The sequence below is a fragment of the Pristis pectinata genome, chromosome 8 (assembly GCF_009764475.1).
Source record: "Pristis pectinata isolate sPriPec2 chromosome 8, sPriPec2.1.pri, whole genome shotgun sequence".
In the NCBI taxonomy this organism is placed as follows: domain Eukaryota; kingdom Metazoa; phylum Chordata; class Chondrichthyes; order Rhinopristiformes; family Pristidae; genus Pristis; species Pristis pectinata.
In genome coordinates this window covers 72,515,967-72,534,451 of record NC_067412.1, presented here as the reverse complement: position 1 = coordinate 72,534,451, position 18,485 = coordinate 72,515,967, and the positions used below count along the sequence as shown (strand labels likewise).

Genomic DNA, 18,485 nt, shown 5'->3' with positions numbered 1-18,485 from the left:
AGTCCAGGCCTCCCATAACCTGTGTGGTTAAATCAGTTCAATATGCCAGGTCAGACTATCCATTAGCTGAGTATAGTCAAACTTCTTAACCTGTGAAATCAGATCTGTGTGAAACCAGGCCACACAAAATCTGTTTGATTTAGGTCAGTTGACTGATGGGAGTTGAGCGTTTTGTGGGAGTGGGAAGGTTATGGACAGCCCAGACTTCAATCCCCAGTATTTCTGACTGTTGTTAATTTGTGGTCCACTCAAAACAGACTTCTTCTGAAATCTGACTCAAGGCATACCACTTTGGTGCAACATGAACAAAGCTTCCAACCCCATGATTCAGTGTGTTCAGGCAGACTGGAAAACTCTGCACCACCATGATAGTGCAGTAGTAATAAGGAGCAGATTCAATTCACCTGAATGTGCTTCAGATTTGGTTGTCAGTGATCAGCGTATGTGTGTGAGACAATGGCCATGATCAGAATATTTTATTACTCCCAGTAAATGTTGATTACAATTGCTAATTACCAATGACATTTTACATTTCTGTAAATTTATAATCTTAAGAAAATTGTCAAGAAGTGAGAGAATTTTAAAAAACTACAAAGTACATTAATTTCATATTCAACAGACTTGAGAAACTCAAATCAATAATAACAGAGTAACTCGCAGTTTATGAAGTTTTAACAGAATTTGACTCCATTTTAAAATGTTCTGAAGTTAATATCTTGAAGCTTTTTTTCTTATGCCTAGAAAAAAGGAATATTATTATTTTCAATAGTCCAAATCAAGTTTAGTGTAAAAAGGATTAGAGTTCACAAAATAAATTGGCATAAACTCCTAAGCACTTAGCTTTTAACATTCTCGAGAAAACTGGCCATGGTCTCAATGTCCACAGAATCTTTCTTAAGAACCAGACACAGCTTTGTTTTGCTGAGGTATTGGTCATGAATAATTAGTATCATGGAAGGCCTTTGTTGTTTCTTTTACTGTAGGCACTTTTAATGGAAGATTTATACAAACATTAAAAAATCTCTAATATGTTCCACCTGACAAAAGTTTGTTTATCTAACCCTTGCACAAAACAGGGTATATTCGGTTTCTAATCTACAGAGGTGGGGAGTCTTGAGGCAGCCCACTCTTGGAAAGGAGGTTAGGATTCCATGTATGCTTTTGGAATGTTACAGAATGGATACATGCCAAAGTACTACTTTGATGTGTGAGAACACCACATAATGTCCAACTTTGATTCAGCAATAACATGCTGTTTGTTTTCAGTGACGGATTGAATTGAAGACAATGGTGTTATTAGCCAAGTATTATTGGTTGAGCAATCAGTTCATGTCACTCTGACATGGGAATTCCTGAGAAGCAACAGTAGAGCAGGCATTCGCTATGGGCTGTACATTGTGTGATAGGGCCCTGAGAATATTTATTTTGCTTTTGGCATTATTCTGTCATCACAAAGCCCAGTGGAAAAGCTGAACAATTTACAATGACTCATCCTAATCAATGGAGGTTATTACGTTCAATACTCGCATCTATTAACATTCTCAACCTGGTACAAAATACAGGTAACAAACTATATTCTATGCAAAGAAGCACATGGGGTGAAATATACTTCCATAATGCCGACACTCTCAGAAGTGATCCTGAGCAAGGGCACTGCCAGACTATTCAACTAATCACCCATGTAGTTTCAGGGGTAAAAATGGGTGGCTGTTATAAGGAGGAGTCTTGCTGACCATTTCTTTGCCAAACTTAGAACATTCAAGTTTGGCATGTCACTCTCACCAAGATGAGATCAAACAAATCAATACAGAAGCAGGGATTAGACATGAAACTGGAAAGCCTGTCTGACACAATAGTATACGTGGAGACTGATTGCCACTTTTATATTGTAACAGTTAATTTGTGATAAATGCAATGATTATTAATATGAATTTTGTCCTATTTTCCAAGACACCACTTCAGCTCTTCTGTCACTATGCAAATAAATGATAAAATGTTGATCTTCCACTAAATTCAGATATAACATAATTTAAAATGACTATTTTATATGATTGGCAAATAAACCTATTTTTAAATTAAAAGCAATGGGAGGCATTTTAATGTTTCCCATGAACAACTTATCTTGAATTATCTATGTACCAAAACTAATTGGTGTGAAATGCTGGTCTCCTGCATTGTGTTGGAAAAATTATTGGATATTTTAAATTATGGGGGAAATAGTTCAACAAATAGTTAAACAAGCTGAAGTATTATTTTGGAACAAGCAAAGCTGAGTAAGTTAAGTGGGTAGAGTAGTAAAATTATGGAGTTGTCATTAAACTGACAGCCCAGCTATTGAAATCACTTGAGGAATTTTTCACCCAACCCTCTTTGGGTGTATAATGCACAGGTGTTGAATGGCATAGAGTTAGGATAAATTTTAAAGTATTCAAATTCAGTAAGGAACTTTCTTCCAGAGGATATTAACTAAAATTAACTAGAACTGCTGTAAACAGAGGATGACAGCAATAAATAATTAATGCTGAGATATTAATTATTTATAGCTATCACCTTGAAAGGGTGGAAGAAAAAAATTCATTGTGCCTAGTCTACTTGAAGTAATTGTTAGAATGGGAGAGCTACTGAACTAGAGGGATCAGCGTCAGTGTGCCACATTGACTTTTTTTTAATCTATAATTTTAACACTTGCTTTTGAAAAACCTCAAGCCCTATCTCATTGTGACATCGGAAACAAAATCCTATTTTAAAAACAGTCTTTCACAGCCGCAGATCAGGCACTTGGGTAGTTCCTCTTTAGTAATCAATCATTCGTATAAAAACCAATCCTGATGAAAAATCTGCACCAAAATCCATGATTTTCCCTTGGAAAAATGAAATGTATTTATTCTGTGGTCATTTTTACACATAACCTAGAGTTATATTTAAATCGCATCAGGCCCCAAGCATTTCAAGCAGTATCTTTCCACCATGGAATGACATGCAGTAAAAGCACGAAGAAACCTTACTACTTCTATCCTAGAAAATTACTTCATCCATTTTCAAATACTTTGGAAAAATTGATTATTTTTAATTTAAAATATGTGTATATAATCATTTGCATGCTATATTAATAAAAGGATAGCTTTAATCTTTATTTTGCAAAGGTCTTGACAGCTGAATGTAAATTATTCCTTCAGGGAGAATGATTTTGTTGCAAGGAATAATCTTTATAATTGCTCTAAGTAATTTCACTGTGATCCCCACACTGCCACTGAATACACAACTGAATTTACACGTAACCAGTCATGTTGTAAGAGTTGAATTCTGATTTTGCTGTTTTTGAGTGAAGAGATGCAGCTGATGGTGCAGGACCGGTAGGGTTTGTTGCAGGATTCTGGTAGGACATTGGTCGTCTACTGTAGCGCTCGGATTTCCTACCTATAAATGACAGGGACAGCATGACTCCTCCAATGATGGTGAGACCGGCGGCAACGACCCCAAGGTACAAGGACTCACCAATTTCAAACTTGAGGTCACCTGGAATTAAGGGGTTGTGGAAATTCAGTATCACTCCATTCATTGTCCATGCTACAGGTATCAAGCCCATTATTCCAGCTATGATAAATAAGACTCCTCCAGTTCCAGCAATCTTGTCCTTTATTGGAGAATCTCTGGCACACACAGTGCATTTCATGCCAACCACGGAAATTGTTATAGAAAGCAACGAGAGAGCAACGGAGATGACCATCATAGCTCGAGCAGCCTGAAGATCTGTTGGAAGTTCCAGGACGGAGTTGTAGGTCTCACACTGAAAGACGCCAGTGCTGAACATGGCGCACGTCCACCACAACCCTTTCATGTAGACAATAGCAGTTATAACATTTGATCCAATGTGAGCTGTGATACTCCACTGTGGCATAATAGTAGCAGACAATGTCCCAATCATGCCGATTATGCACACGATCAAGGCTACCAGTTGCATGGCGGTGTTAGCCATCGTGGAACTCAAAATTTTTTGCTTGAAAAAACGTAGATCCTTACTGCATGCTTTCTGTACAAACTTGTGCTTCAAACATCTGTTGCTGCCTTCAGACACCTGGCTTCATGTGCCTATCTGAAACCAGTAAGATTAAAGATTTACTGATATCAAGTGAAGAAATAACCTTGGATACTCAGTTACTTGGAGAACTAAACTTTACAAGTATTAACTGTTCTTTATTGAACTTTCACAAAGAGTTGAAATTGTGTTTCATCTTGTATTTAAGTAATAACATTTTAAAAGGACATTTTGCATTGTAGTGCCAATTCATTCAGCTTAACTTTAAAGATCCCTGTAATATTAAGAATGCAGTGTGCTGCATCCTGAAATGTTGTTGCCAACTGGAAATGTATACAAATTCAGTGCCTGCATTTAGCATTTAAACAAGTGATATCTTACTCCCCATATTCTATCAGTGACCGAAACTTGCTTTAAGGATAATAATCAAAAAATTGCTTTCTGCACACATATGGAACTCAAAAATATCACTATTCTTGCTTCTAATTTCCACCCCGTTCTCACTTTCACATGGCCCATCTTTGATTCTCTCCTTCGCTTTCGGGAGACCATTGTCTCCATCTCGGAGGAAAGACTACCAACAAACAAATGTTTGCTGGTGAAAAGCCTTCAAGCTGAAACATTAGCTCTGTTTTATCTCCACAGATGCTGCCATTCCACTGAGTGCAGAATATTCTGTTTTTACTTCTGTTAAAGACAACCAGCTAGGTTTCATGTGGAACCGTTCTTCCTAAAACATATGAAAATTGAATCCAACCATTTTAATACATCCACAATATCAATAATTCTCTCCTGCCACAAAAGACAGCCCACCAAATATGGGGCACCAACTTTTAGTTAAGAACTGCTGGTATAGTGATTAAGTTACTAGACCAGTTAATGCAGAATCTGGGGCTAATGATCCAGAGACATGAGTTTGAATGGAAGCTAGAGAATTTAAATTTAATTAAATATCTAGACTTAAAATGGTGACCATGAAACTACTGAATTGCTGTAAAAATCCATCTAATATCCTTCAGCAAAATAAATCTACCATTTTTACCTGTCTGAAATAAATGCGATTTCCAGCTCCAGAGCGCTGTGGCTGACTCTTGCCTATCCTCTCTGATGCCTAGCAAGTCACTTCATTAGATCAGACTGGTACACCAAAATATAATGGCTGAGATTTTGCAATAATAATGTTGGCAAAACGTCAGGAGTTCGCTGAGATTGCTCTACAAAACTAACATCAGCTTTCAACATCAAATGAATTTGCATTTGCATGGTGTTCGCTTGGAAATTCTGGGTTTCAGTCAGTGACTTAATGCAATTCTGCAAGCTACTCTCCAATGCCAAAATCAACAAGGGGACATTAATCAATGCTAATTGCCCAATAGTTACAGAAATAACTGACCTAAAGATTTTGCAACTGGTGCAGTGAATGTTTCCTTGTACTGGAAGGAGATTTTAGCAGAGGAGAATAGCTGTGTCAGACCCAGGCAGCAGATTTTAAGTGCCTTATTGATTTAAAAAGGCCTTTTAAAATATTTCCAAGACTTTTGTATAATACATTTAATAGCTTGTAAATTTAGATTTTTTACATGGTGAAATTGCTTAAGAGAGATCATAGGTTTTCAAGTTTCCAAACATTTCTAAAAGTTTAAATACAGCTTACCTCTGAGCAGTTCAGGTTAAACTCAAAGGCTCTCAAAGGAACTCAGAGAGGTTCTCATTGATTTTGTGGGCAGGTCTAATTTTGACTGTCTCTCATGATGTCATTTTATAGGACTACAAATCAATGTTGTTGAAAGCCACTCTGCAGAAAAATCTCCCACCATTTCGTCCTAGTTCAGACTCATGGGCTTTTGAAGGAAAGTATCGAAATCTTATTGCCACCAAAGGCATTGCTTGTGGCTTCCTGCTGAACGTAAATTCTGAGCCAAGATCTCCCAGCAAAGAAACTAGCACCAGATTCAGACATGGCAAAGGCACGGCCTGGAAAGTCCTCCTCAAGGACATCTGCCCAAATGGGGAGAGCTGTCTCATGACCTGACACATGGAATTTGTACTCAAAATTATATCTTTCTATAATTCTTCTAAAGATGGCATCAGTGATCGGATGAATACTGAATCACTGGATGATGTTATGTAGGTGGACCTTTATAGTCTGCCAAAGCTATAAAAGTTGAGGTCTGTCGTTACTTTGACTGTCAATACCTGTACTTGACAGACACTTGATCTGAGTAACACAGGTTACTCAGGGTTTCTTCTGCGAACTCATCTCTAAATATATAGGTCCTCGCTTGTCACAGTCACCTCCATTAAATGGTTGAAAGTCTCTCCCAAACAAGTTAGCTTGAAATAAATAGAGCAGAATAGAATAGAAAGAGATTCCACTAGAACAAATGCAAAGTTTCTTATCATGCACTAATCCATGTTAAAACGATATTATTAATGGGCCTAGCCTATTCACTCTATACATAATGAGATGAGGTGGAGCAAAATGAATTCACTGAATGAGATCTGAGGATGATGCTACAGTTGAATGAAACCAAAATAAATGAGGAGGACCCTTGTATATGGGGGAAAATATTAACATATGCAGAATGCAACTTTTGGCTCTAACCACAGAATCATAGAAATACACTGTCCCATCTTGTTGAACTAAGAGAAAGCAATTCAGCTTGATCCTGCTTCCCAGCAGGTGCCCATCCCTTGTCATTTGTGAGATGTCAAGTTCTATTTAACTGTAGTGCAGTTACTAACAGTACTATCCTTTCAGTATTGAGCTACAAACCCCCACCATCCTTCAGGTGAAAAAATTCTCATCATTGTCCTGCTAATCCTTCCACCAATTACTTAAATCTATCCACTTATTTATTGACATCACGGCAAAGAGATATCAACTTATCTTATCCACTGTATTTTTTCCTCTTTTACACATGTCAATTAAATCTCTCAACCACCTCTGAGCCAAAGAAAATAACTCCAGCTGATCTGATCTTTTCTCTTAGCTAAAATACTTCAGTCCTGCTGACATAAATGTCCACATCCTGTCTCATGCTATTATGTCCTTATTGTAATTTGTCGACTAAAGCTATGTAGCTGCACTCTAGTTGAGGTGTGCTCAGCTTTCAACAAAGTTCATGTTTGAGCTTTCTACTCTTATATTCTATTCCTTGACCAACAAAGGAAAAGTGCCCACGTGCCTTTCGGACCACTTTATCTACCTATCTTGCCACAATATGTCTGTACTTAGAATGCATTAAAGGAAGATAGCACACAGTTATAGTAAAGCAAGAATTTCCATGAAAGCCTTCTCTCCAAGCAGAGTGACCCCAGGATCTCCATGGTTTCAGTGTCAAAAGTTACATTGGTTGGGAAACAAGACAGACTTTTGTTCATTTTTCAAGATGTAGGTGTTGCTGACAAGGCCGGCATTTATCACCGACACCTGGTTGCCCTGGAGGATGTGATGGCAGGTTACCTTTTTGCACTGCTGAAATTCTTATTTTGAATTCACTCTGACAACACAGTTACCTGGGAGTTTCAGGATTTGGACTCAGTGGCAATAAAGGAACAGCAATATATTTTCAATTCAGGATGGTGTGTGATTTTGAGGGAACTTGCAGGTAAGTGGTTCCCATGCACCTGCTGCCCTTGTCTTTCTGGGTGGTAGATGTTGTGAGTTAGATACATGATGTCAGAGATGTTGTGAGTTAGGGAGGTGATGTCAGAGATGTTGTGAGTTAGGGAGGTGATGTCAGGGATGTTGTGAGTTAGAGAGATGATGTCAGGGATGTTGTGAGTTAGGGAGGTGATGTCAGAGATGTTTTGAGTTAGGGAGGTGATGTCAGAGATGTTGTGAGTTAGGGAGGTGATGTCAGGGATGTTGTGAGTTAGAGAGATGATATCAGGGATGTTGTGAGTTAGGGAGGTGATGTCAGAGATGTTTTGAGTTAATGAGGTGATGTCAGAGATGTTGTGAGTTAGAGACATGATGTCAGAGATGTGAGTTAGGGAGTTGATGTCAGAGATGTTGTGAGTTAGGGAGGTGATGTCAGGGATGTTGTGAGTTAGAGAGATGATGTCAGGGATGTTGTGAGTTAGGGAGGTGATGTCAGAGATGTTTTGAGTTAGGGAGGTGATGTCAGAGATGTTGTGAGTTAGGGAGGTGATGTCAGAGATGTTGTGAGTTAGAGAGATGATGTCAGGGATGTTGTGAGTTAGGGAGGTGATGTCAGAGATGTTTTGAGTTAGGGAGGTGATGTCAGAGATGTTGTGAGTTAGAGACATGATGTCAGAGATGTTGTGAGTTAGGGAGGTGATGTCAGGGATGTTGTGAGTTAGAGAGATGATGTCAGGGATGTTGTGAGTTAGGGAGGTGATGTCAGAGATGTTTTGAGTTAGGGAGGTGATGTCAGAGATGTTGTGAGTTAGAGACATGATGTCAGAGATGTTGTGAGTTAGGGAGGTGATGTCAGAGATGTTTTGAGTTAGGGAGGTGATGTCAGGGATGTTGTGAGTTAGAGAGATGATGTCAGGGATGTTGTGAGTTAGGGAGGTGATGTCAGGGATGTTGTGAGTTAGAGAGATGATGTCAGGGATGTTGTGAGTTAGGGAGGTGATGTCAGGGATGTTGTGAGTTAGGGAGGTGATGTCAGAGATGTTGTGAGTTAGGGAGGTGATGTCAGAGATGTTGTGAGTTAGGGAGGTGATGTCAGAGATGTTGTGAGTTAGGGAGGTGATGTCAGAGATGTTGTGAGTTAGGGAGGTGATGTCAGGGATGTTGTGAGTTAGGGAGGTGATGTCAGGGATGTTGTGAGTTAGAGAGATGATGTCAGAGATGTTTTGAGTTAGGGAGGTGATGTCAGAGATGTTGTGAGTTAGGGAGGTGATGTCAGAGATACTAAGGGGAATAAAGAGGGTGCATTTTGTATATGGTGCATATTGCAGACATGGTGTTCTGAAAGTGGAGGGATTGAATGCTTCGGGGGTCTGATAGGGTACCAATCAAGCAATCTAGTTTGTCTTCAGTGATGCCAAGCTTTGTGAATTGAAGATGCAAACATCCAGGCAAGTGATGAGTATTCCATCTTGCTCCTGACTTGAACCTTGTAAATTATGGGCAGTCTTTGGGATGTCAGGAAGTGGGTCATTTGCTGCAGCCCAGGCTCTGAGCTACTCTTGTCACCAAAATATTGATGTGGTTGCTTTAGTTAAGCTTCTTGTCAATGGTGACCCTCCCAGAATGTTGATAGTGTGAATATTGGCAACGGTCAAGCCATATAACAAGGTTATATGTTTAAACTCTCCCTTGAAGGAAATGGTTATTGCTTGACATTTTATGGCATGAGTACTAGTTACTGCTCTGCCCAAATATTATCTATGTCTTATTTTATGCAAGCATGAATGGCTGTACTTGCTGAAAGTTAAGAATAGATTTAAATTTGGGCAATCATCAGTGAACATCCAGGAGGAAGATCTTTGATGAAGCAACCAAAGATAGTTGAGTCCCAAACACAACAGAACTCATAGAGTCATGGAAACTGGCCCTTTGGCGCACTCACTCAACATCAACCACGCATTTCAAATTAGTTCTGCATTAATCCCAGTTTTTTATTATCCCCACATTCCCATCATTTCCCCTCTACCACCCCTCCCCCCCCCCACTCCACCCATCTCTGCAGAGAGTTGTTGTCACAACCCAGCACATCACAGAAACCAGCCTGCCCTCCATGGACTCTGCCTTTACCTCTCGCTGCCTTGGTGAAGCAGCCAGCATAATCAAAGACCCCACCCACCCAGGTCATTCTCTCTTCTGTCCTCTCCCATCAGGCAGAAGATACAGGAGCCTGAGGGTACATACCACCAGGTTCAAGGACAGCTTCTATCCCACTGTGATAAGACTATTGAACGGATCCCTGCTACGATGAGATGGACTCCTGACCTCTCAATCTACCTTATTATGACCTTGCACCTTATTGTCTACCTGTAATGCACTTCCCTGTAGCTGTGACACTTTACTGCATATTCTGTTATTGTTTTTACCCTGTACTACCTCAATGCACTGTAGTGAATTGATCTGTACAAACAATATGCAAGACAAGTTTTTCACTGTACCTCGGTACAAGTGACAATAATAAACCAATACCAATACAAATTCTACACATTAGGGGTGATTTACATTGATTACTTAACCTACCAACCGTCATGTCTATGGGTTGAGGAAGAAAACCAGAGTACCCGAAGGAAACCCATGTGGCCACAGGGAGAATGTGCAAACTCCACACAGGGTCTCTGGTGCTGTGAGACAGGGGCTCTACACTCTGCTGTGCTGCTGTAATGTGCTAGATGTCTATTCCAGAAGGTGGATGACATTTTGTGTGAAAATGTCAAAATAAAAATGAAAAATACTGGAAATACTTGGCAGTTCAGGCAGCATCTGTAGAAAGATAAACGGTTAAGGTTTCAAGTCTGGCGCTCCATATCAGTTCTGTTTCCCTTTCCGCAAATGCTGACAGACCTGCTGAGTGTTTCCAGCATTTTGTGTTTTTATTTAAAGTTGTTCCTTTTTCTGATTTTTAGTTTCTGGATGCTTAACAGGAGATTCTGGTCTGCAATTCTATGTTCCTTACTGCTGTTGGAAATCTAATGCAAACTTACATTATGGATTATGCAGTTTGTTACTCCTTTGTAGTTTATCTTGTAGTATGGCAAATTTTCTAATGTATCTAAATACTTGTTTAGAATTTAATCAAGGTCATCTAAAGTAAACAAACTTTGCTTACCTGAGTGCCAGTCTTGGGAAGGAAACTGAAATTTAAAAACTAATCATAGGGAGCTCCAAAGCAGCAACAGAGGCTGAATGGCAGGATTTTACCATTCGTTCGTAACAAGTGCTAAACCACGGCACCACATTCAATGCTGAAAGTAATTTAAAATATCCATTCACTGATGTAGGTTAGATGTGAAACACTACAATTGCTGCAGAGCTTAAACTGCTGCAAGTTTATAAACTCATAATTTCATAATTCACTTAAGTTTCTTATTTTGTTTAAAATAGGAAATAGCCACCATTCGTGGCTTAATTCATGATTAGCAAAAGTAATGTGCAAACTTTATGTGCAAATCATTGGTTGCTGTTAACCCTCTAAATCCTTTGTTCTAATCTATATACTGTAGCATAAAATGTTCCAAAGCACTTCAGAAAGTTATATTTTAAAAAGAATTTGAAGAGTATATTATCGTAACCTGCATAATCATTATCATCTTTAAAAAATGTTGATGGTGCAAAGGCATTATTTCTTCTTAGTTTGCTAAGTGAATGAAGTTTGGTGGTGTGCAGGTTAATTTGTTGTGGAAAGGAGTGTTTTCTTTATCTCTATCACATGCTCATGCAACAGTAACAAGTTGAGCCTCTTAATCGTATCAGCAAGTGCTCACAATAGGAGTTAGCCGACAATTAACATTTGTTCAAAGCACTTGATTTCATTGCGGCCCATTGAAAGGCAATTGAACATCAGAATTAGGAAGCAAGGATCATAATTTTATTTGTCATATTTGTCTCTGAACTTGATCTGAATGAGATATACATGTAGGAAGACATAAGAGACTGCAGATGCTGGGATCTGGAGCGAAAAAACTAACTGCTGGAGGAACTCCAGCATGTAGGAATATATGTAGGAATTCTTGCTGGATGGGGGTAGTACCTGGGCAATTGCAGGTATACCTGGGCAGCATGGGGCTCCAGCTGTATTTACTCATACTATGATCACTAGGAAAAGGGTGTTTATGGAAAGAGGTGGTTGTGGGACAGGCCCATAGAATGAGAAAAAGAAAAAGTTGGAAGCAGGTGATCCATTGTGTTGGGGCAAGGAGTAGAAAGGAAGTGTAAGAGTCCTCTGAGAGTATTATCTTGGTAAATCCATTATTAATACAGAATTTGTCATAAACAGCACCACAGTACAATGAAAAATGATTGAGGAATAGTTGATTACTAAAAAGGTATGTTAGCTCAATGGTACCAGGCTAAAGTGCAGGATAAACCAGGTACAGAGGTTTTGAGAAGAAGAATAGTTGCCACAGTTCATGTTACAAAGAATAAAAATAAGGCCCTGCAACAGTGCCAAAATGTAGGAAGTGGACTTAGAAACAAGGGCTCAAAGATCGTAATTTCAGGATAGCCAATGTTTAAACAGCCAGAGGTGAGAGATGCATGGCTGGATGAGGAGGGATATGATGAAAGAAGGAAGGATTTGGATTCCTGTGAAATTAAGTCCAGTTCTGGGGTTTGTGTGACCTCACTGGTGGACTGGAACCAAGTTGGGGGGCTTTCTCAAGATATTGACTGGCATTGTGAGAGAAGCTTTAAAATATTTGAATAAAGCAGGAGAGGAGGTAAAGGAGGAAGATCATTCCAATAGGCAAATAATTTTAGAAGTATAAGTAATTAAGGACACTTGTAAAGTTGACCAGAATCAATTTGTAAAACCAGAAATATATTTCCATTCACCTGAAGTGATGTTACTTACCCCAGCAGTGCAATAAATATAAAAGAGGTCTCATGACTTGGTTTCATGAAGGAATTTGAATGTTTTGGGGATGGAAAGTACATAGAAGTGTGATTGTGTGTTTGATAGGCAAACAGAATTCTATGTGAGATAGGATATTAGTGGCAGGATTTGGACCAGTTGGACCTTGTTCATGATGTATTACAGGAGGTTAGCTGGTGAGATTTAGAGCTGAAAGTGAACAGTCCTGATGTGGGTTTTGAAGCTCAGCTCTGGGTAGATCATGTACTCACCTCAGATTGGCAAGAGTGACAGAGTGAGCAAGTAGCAGGGAGGGAGAAGGAGTTAGTAATAGGAGAGAAGATCTTATGGTCGTGATCATAAAATGAAGAATTAGTTCTTCAGTCTTCCAACTCTAGGTCAACAGTCTGTGCATTCAAATCTGACTCCAAGAGATTTGAATCAGATTCAAGTTCAAATTCAAATTCAATTGTCAGATTCCCTCCAGTGTGGGGACTCATTTCTGTCTTTATTTCTTGCACTTGCTCTCTGCCCTCCCCTTGCCCTCCACATTTAGTCTCACCGCCATAGCTGCCCATGTGATTGCCACAGAGAGAGCTCTTTCACAGCGTTAATCAGCCTCATATCAGGCAATGTGCATGGATGAGACAGTAGCTGTAAGTTCTGTCCATAAGTGTTCAAGTTGGCTTCCAATGCTTTCACACGATAAAAAAACCAGAAAAGTTATTTCTAAAAGTAAGGATGTCCCAATTAAACAATTATTTTGGATTTGGCATCAGGAACAACAGGAAACATTTTGCACATCAAAGATGGCTGAAACCCAGTTTCTTGGTTAATGTGTCCCAACAATCTGGTGCTATACTTTGGAAGTACTGCTCTTTCAACTGAGATGTTAAACAACATCTCCATTTATCTTCTCAGATACGAACTATCCAAAACATGAGATGTGGAACAGGGAAGGCCTCCCGGTCTCCTGGTCAAGGTACAGTCTTTCACCAATGCCGCAAGCATCTGAGTATTGGACCAAGATCTTCAAGAGGCACAGCAATAACAAGTGGTCATTTATTTCATTGACATTTGTAGAAACTTGCTCTTTGCCAGTTGCCACTACTCAATTTAAGCTTTCAAGTGTTCGATTTTGATGCATGTTTTTGTTACAAAAAAAATGTAAAAGATGACCTGAGATTAATTTCTGTTGTATCATCCAGAAACTCTTATTTACAAATTTCCTCTCAGAAAATATTACCATCCTCATATCCCCTCCATCTTTTCTCTCTTCCCTCGGCCCCAGGTAAGTATTGAGCCCAAAGTCTTTGAAAGTTGAGGCAAGTGAGCAATTTGATGGAGCAGAGCTAGAAGGGAGGATATTTGAAAATGATAGAACTTTGGGAAGATTTTTCTCAGGGCTGGATGGTAAGCATTTATGTTAAACTGAATAGCAATAAGAGTTGAAGGGGTTCTGGTGATTTAGTTGTAGGTTGAAGATGAAATGTTGCTCAATGCTGAAGGTAAGGGAGGAAATTGCTTTGCCAAAGTTCACCTGGAGTTGTGGAGAGAAGTACGATGACAATTCTGAGTGAGTGGTGGTGAAATGCTAATGGGTGAGGAGAGACTAAGGTTAGGAGCAGTTCTGAATCTGTCATGACCATAGTAGTGGCTTGGTTGAGGCTTGAAGTAGAATAAATAGTTGCAGGAGAAGGCTATGAACTCCCTCAATATTGCACCGGGTTGCAGACTCCTTTGGGAGTGGTGGTTCAAGAAACGAGCAGATGAAGGTCAGAAGAATATTTCAGGTCTAATTGGTTTGAAAGTGCATCTACATATCCAGTAGTTTAATGGTGAGATATTATTAATGATGACGCCATGCTCCAGTTCAAAGGACAGAAAGTTCTTTGGGCCTTCTTGTCATACTTCTATCTTTTAACTGACATTGCATTAAAAGATTGCCTATTTTATCTCACTTAAGGCTTCACAAGTTGTCCTGGCTGATGGTAAATGTGCAAAGTAGCTAATCGCTTCCAAAATGCTCCAAAATATCTTGAGAGTATGAAATGTTATACAGGATTTAAAATTTCAGGTTGAAGACACTTCACCAAAACTATTCTGATGAAGGTCTTCAACCTGAAACATTAATTCTGCTTTTCTTTCCACAAATGCTACCTGACCTGCTGAGTGTTCACAGCATTTTCTGATTCTATCACAATTTTTTTTTCAAAGTGGAATATCAGCTAGGAATCTATTGTTGTTTACCATCACTGACCTTGATGTGTGCAGACATCTAGTGAAGGCAGAATTGGGATTAGCTGTAAAAGCTTTCCTGCTGAAGTAATTTGCTAAGGGGAGTAGGAAATTGTAGAGATAGAAGGTATGGTGATTTCCTACAGTGACTGAAAGAGAAGAACAAGGATTTTGAATTTCACTAGTGAATGGTAGGATGAAAAGTAAAGTCAGGAAGGCCTGCTGCAGAGAAAGCAGACATAAACAAGATGCATGCCGTGATTTTCAACAGTCTATTGAGGGTGTGGATAGGAGACTGGCATTGAAATAGAAAATTAAAAGGATCTATGTGAGAGCTTCTGTACCTGAGTACCTGGGATATGGACAATGCTGCAAATATGGGTGTTATGGATGAATGGGAAATGAATTTTATTGCTCAGCTCAGGATTGAATAAGAATGATCTGTTCAGCCTAGGAGAATGATTAGGGAGGGAGATAATATCAAAGTAAAGGAGCAAATCCAGATCCCTGGGGAATTCTAGAGCTGACGATGTAGGAGAAGGGAAACAATTGGTGGATTCAGAATGGAACGACAGAAAGTAAGATGAAGCAGGATGATGGAGGAGAGTCATTGATGGAAGCATGACCAGTGTTATTGAACGCTATGCAAACATCAAGGAGGCAAAAAGTACAAAGTCATGGTGACAGGTAATGCCGCATGAAATTGGTTTGTGCTGTTTTTGTGCTGTGATTGTGCAAGAGTCTTGGCTGAATGATTCGAGTGAGTTCACCACCAGAGTATTGCCACAGAATACCATTGAATTAATTCTTCACCCCCATAGTAGCCTTAAGAAGATACTTTAAACCTCCTTCTATCTGTACCTAGTGGGATAGCGCCCGTGATTTCTGTCTTATGATTTCATGGAAATTCTAATCACATTCTCTACAGATTCTCAGATCCAATGCAGGAAGGTTGCCCAACTTCTTAGAATGCATGCATCATTTTATCTGCCAACAATTAAGACCTGCAGGGTCTCTAACTAGCTAGCAGAAGGTGGCAGCAAGCGTATATTCTAAGGCACCCGGTTTAAGGGTTCACTGTGGGCCGAGGCCAGCGTGAATGGTAAATAGATCCCTACTTTCCTCACTTACCTTGCTAAAACCCCTTCTGTGGCCCTCCCTCAGCAACACAATCCTTGCAAAGCTCCGCTTTCATCCAGTGACGTTGGTGTCCCCTCCCTCCTCTCCGGCTTTGGGCAGAGGTCAGTATGCATATGATACCCAGAGGGTTAAAATCTTCCAAGCCTTATGCTCTGGGGCACCAGAGGAGATTGAACCTGAGTCAGCCCCCATCCATCCGACCCAAGGTAAAATTAGAGCTTCAGTCTAACTCTGAAGGTAGGTTTCTAGGTTGCTATCAATCCATAGTCTAACACACAGATATCATTGCACTCTAACAGTAAGCATTTTAATTCTCTCTTGGCTTATATGTACCAAACTGCAGAAAGGCTTTATCAGATTAATTTAAGTTAGTTCACATTCTTTAAATGTTTTTTTTTCCCAAGACAAATTCCTACCTGTTTTTGATCACCCTCAGTCTTTTCGACTCTAAAGCTGCTGATGTTCTATATTCTTCAACTTGCATACAAGCTGCATTCACAAGAGCGTCCCCCAACACTATACTTTGCTGTCACTCCCTGTCCCATGCTCACTTGGCGCTGTTATATTCGTTTCCGCCCCAGTGCTCATCTGGTACTTATTAATCAACCTCCCTAGTGCTCGTCTGACACTTTGTTGCTCCTAGTAACCTCTCTTTGATTTGATTAACATTCTGGTAACTATTAAACCCTGCTTTATTTTAAATTTCATACGTGAGAAGTTCTACTTTGTAGTGCATCTTTTTTTCTCAGAAATTGTATTGCCATCTTTTATTTGTGAGACATACTTATCTACAGAACCTACTGGAGGACAGGAGCAAGGTTAACAGGCATGCAATGCATGTTTGATACTTTATAACATGAAAGTACACTTGGCATTTCATAAGTTGCATGGGGCTGGATTGCAAGAGCAGGTCTCAATGGGAGGAATAAGACCTTCTCAGAGTAAGTTACTACAATAGACCTGGTATCTCCAGTGGTTGAGATAAGACCTATTTTTTGGGGTGGATGAGGGGCCATAAAAATGTCAATCCTTGATTTAAGCACCACCTCCAACCACATGATATCCCATCATCCATCAGAGGCATGCGGTCTGGTCCCATCCTTGATCTGCCGCTTCCAAAGATTCTTCCAAAGCATCTGCTTCCACCACCATTTCAGAAAGAGTTCCAAAGCCTCATGACCCTCTGAGAGAAAAAATCTCTGACTTAAATGGTTTTCGAACAGTAAGCCCTAGTTCTAGATCCTTCCAGAAGAGCAAATATCACCTGCAAATCCACCTTGTCAAGTCAGGATCTTTAGAACCCTGCATGATTGGTTTAAGAGCTCTCACTCTGCAGGAGATCATTATTAGTTCTGATTTTTTGTGTGACTTTGGAAATGATGCCTGATGCTTGGATGCATAGAATTACATACATGTTGTGCAGCAAGGAAACTGATCAGCCGCAGCCTTCATTGAACCAGTGCTGCTTTCCTATGCCGGGTCATTTCACTGCTCGTTTCCACATGTAGGAATTCCTAGGTCCTTTCATTCAAAATGTTGTGTTTTTAATAACATCACACCAATATTCTATGCAAGGAAGCTTGCTTGATCATGACTCCTATCATGAGATTCAATATCTGACCCCTCCACATTGCCCACTTTGACTGCTGTCAGTCCATGCACTGCAGAAATTCACAAAAGTTGCATTGAAAACATTTCTTTTATCTCAGATCTGTACAACGAGGAAGAGCAGGAGCACCTACATTTAAGAAATATCCCTCCCCTCCATCTCACATATCCTCCTGACTTCAACATGCAGAGTCAAAGTCGAGTTTATTGTCATATGAACAAGTACATGTATGCACAGGTACAATGAAAAACTTACTTACATGCACATGCCATCATATAATCAGCATTCACAAAAAACATAAATTAAACATAAATTATACACAATTTTTACAGGGAAGAACAAAATTGGAACAACTTAGAACAATTAGAACAAAAAAAGTCCATTTTAGTGCAAAGTTATCAAAGTGGTCACAGTATTGCTAAACTGTAGTGATTAGTGGTCCTTAGTTTCATCAACATAAGTTGAACACCTTGGAATTTACCATATCTAAGACTATTATCATCCCCACATGCAGTGTTTTGACTTGAAGACAGAGCTCATCACCTGCTTGTTTGGGGAACAGGGGATGGGCAGTATATGAGGGCTTGCCAGCAATGAAAAACACTTCGAACAAAAATCCGGTCTGCGATGGGAAGCTCCTTTTCTGGTTGTCAAACAGCAGCTGAGTCTGATTCTCCCAGTGTCTCTTCCCTTTCTCCCTCCCTCCACCATAACCAAGAGTAGTAACTTACAGTGGGAAATACTGCAGACAGAAAACCCTGGAGCTTCACACCTTCGTGAGGGATTATCTCAAATTTTTCTTGTTATGTTTTTAAGGCAATCTTGTTCAAGCATCACAACAATAAAACATTGAATAATTCCTGGTGATAATTTTGGTTTTTTTCATCACCTGGGAGCTTGATTCAGCTAGTAGTAGTCTCAGCCTGGAAGTTTGAGGCTTCACACTCTA

General features: G+C 39.7%; 1 protein-coding gene across 6 annotated transcripts; it reads right to left on the bottom strand.

Moving 5' to 3' along the window:
* Window positions 1-459: 459 nt before the first annotated feature.
* cldn2 (claudin 2) lies at window positions 460-16,460 on the bottom strand. 6 transcript variants are annotated; one of them, XM_052021562.1, is made up of 4 exons: window positions 16,344-16,460; window positions 10,807-10,942; window positions 3,280-4,093; window positions 460-737 (listed from the first exon to the last, which is right to left on the bottom strand). In XM_052021562.1, exons 3-4 carry the CDS (start codon window positions 3,974-3,976, stop codon window positions 709-711), a joined length of 726 nt encoding a protein of 241 aa, XP_051877522.1. In that variant the 5' UTR covers window positions 3,977-4,093; window positions 10,807-10,942; window positions 16,344-16,460; the 3' UTR covers window positions 460-708. The 6 variants fall into 6 exon arrangements, with proteins under 6 accessions (XP_051877522.1, XP_051877524.1, XP_051877521.1 ...); XM_052021564.1 differs by lacking the exon at window positions 10,807-10,942 and having other exon boundaries at window positions 3,280-3,417; window positions 3,496-4,093; window positions 16,344-16,452; XM_052021561.1 differs by lacking the exon at window positions 10,807-10,942 and having other exon boundaries at window positions 16,344-16,452.
* Window positions 16,461-18,485: the final 2,025 nt, after the last annotated feature.

What these genes read in the sequence shown, in the direction of transcription:
- cldn2 (XM_052021562.1), bottom strand. Translation starts at nt 3,976, where the DNA reads ATGGCTAACACCGCCATGCAACTGGTAGCCTTGATCGTGTGCATAATC. An exon ending in CAACTCTTACAACATGACTG is followed by an intron (nt 738 to 3,279) that starts GTTACGTGTAAA and finishes CCTTTTTTCTAG; the next exon opens with GCATAAGAAAAAAAGCTTCA.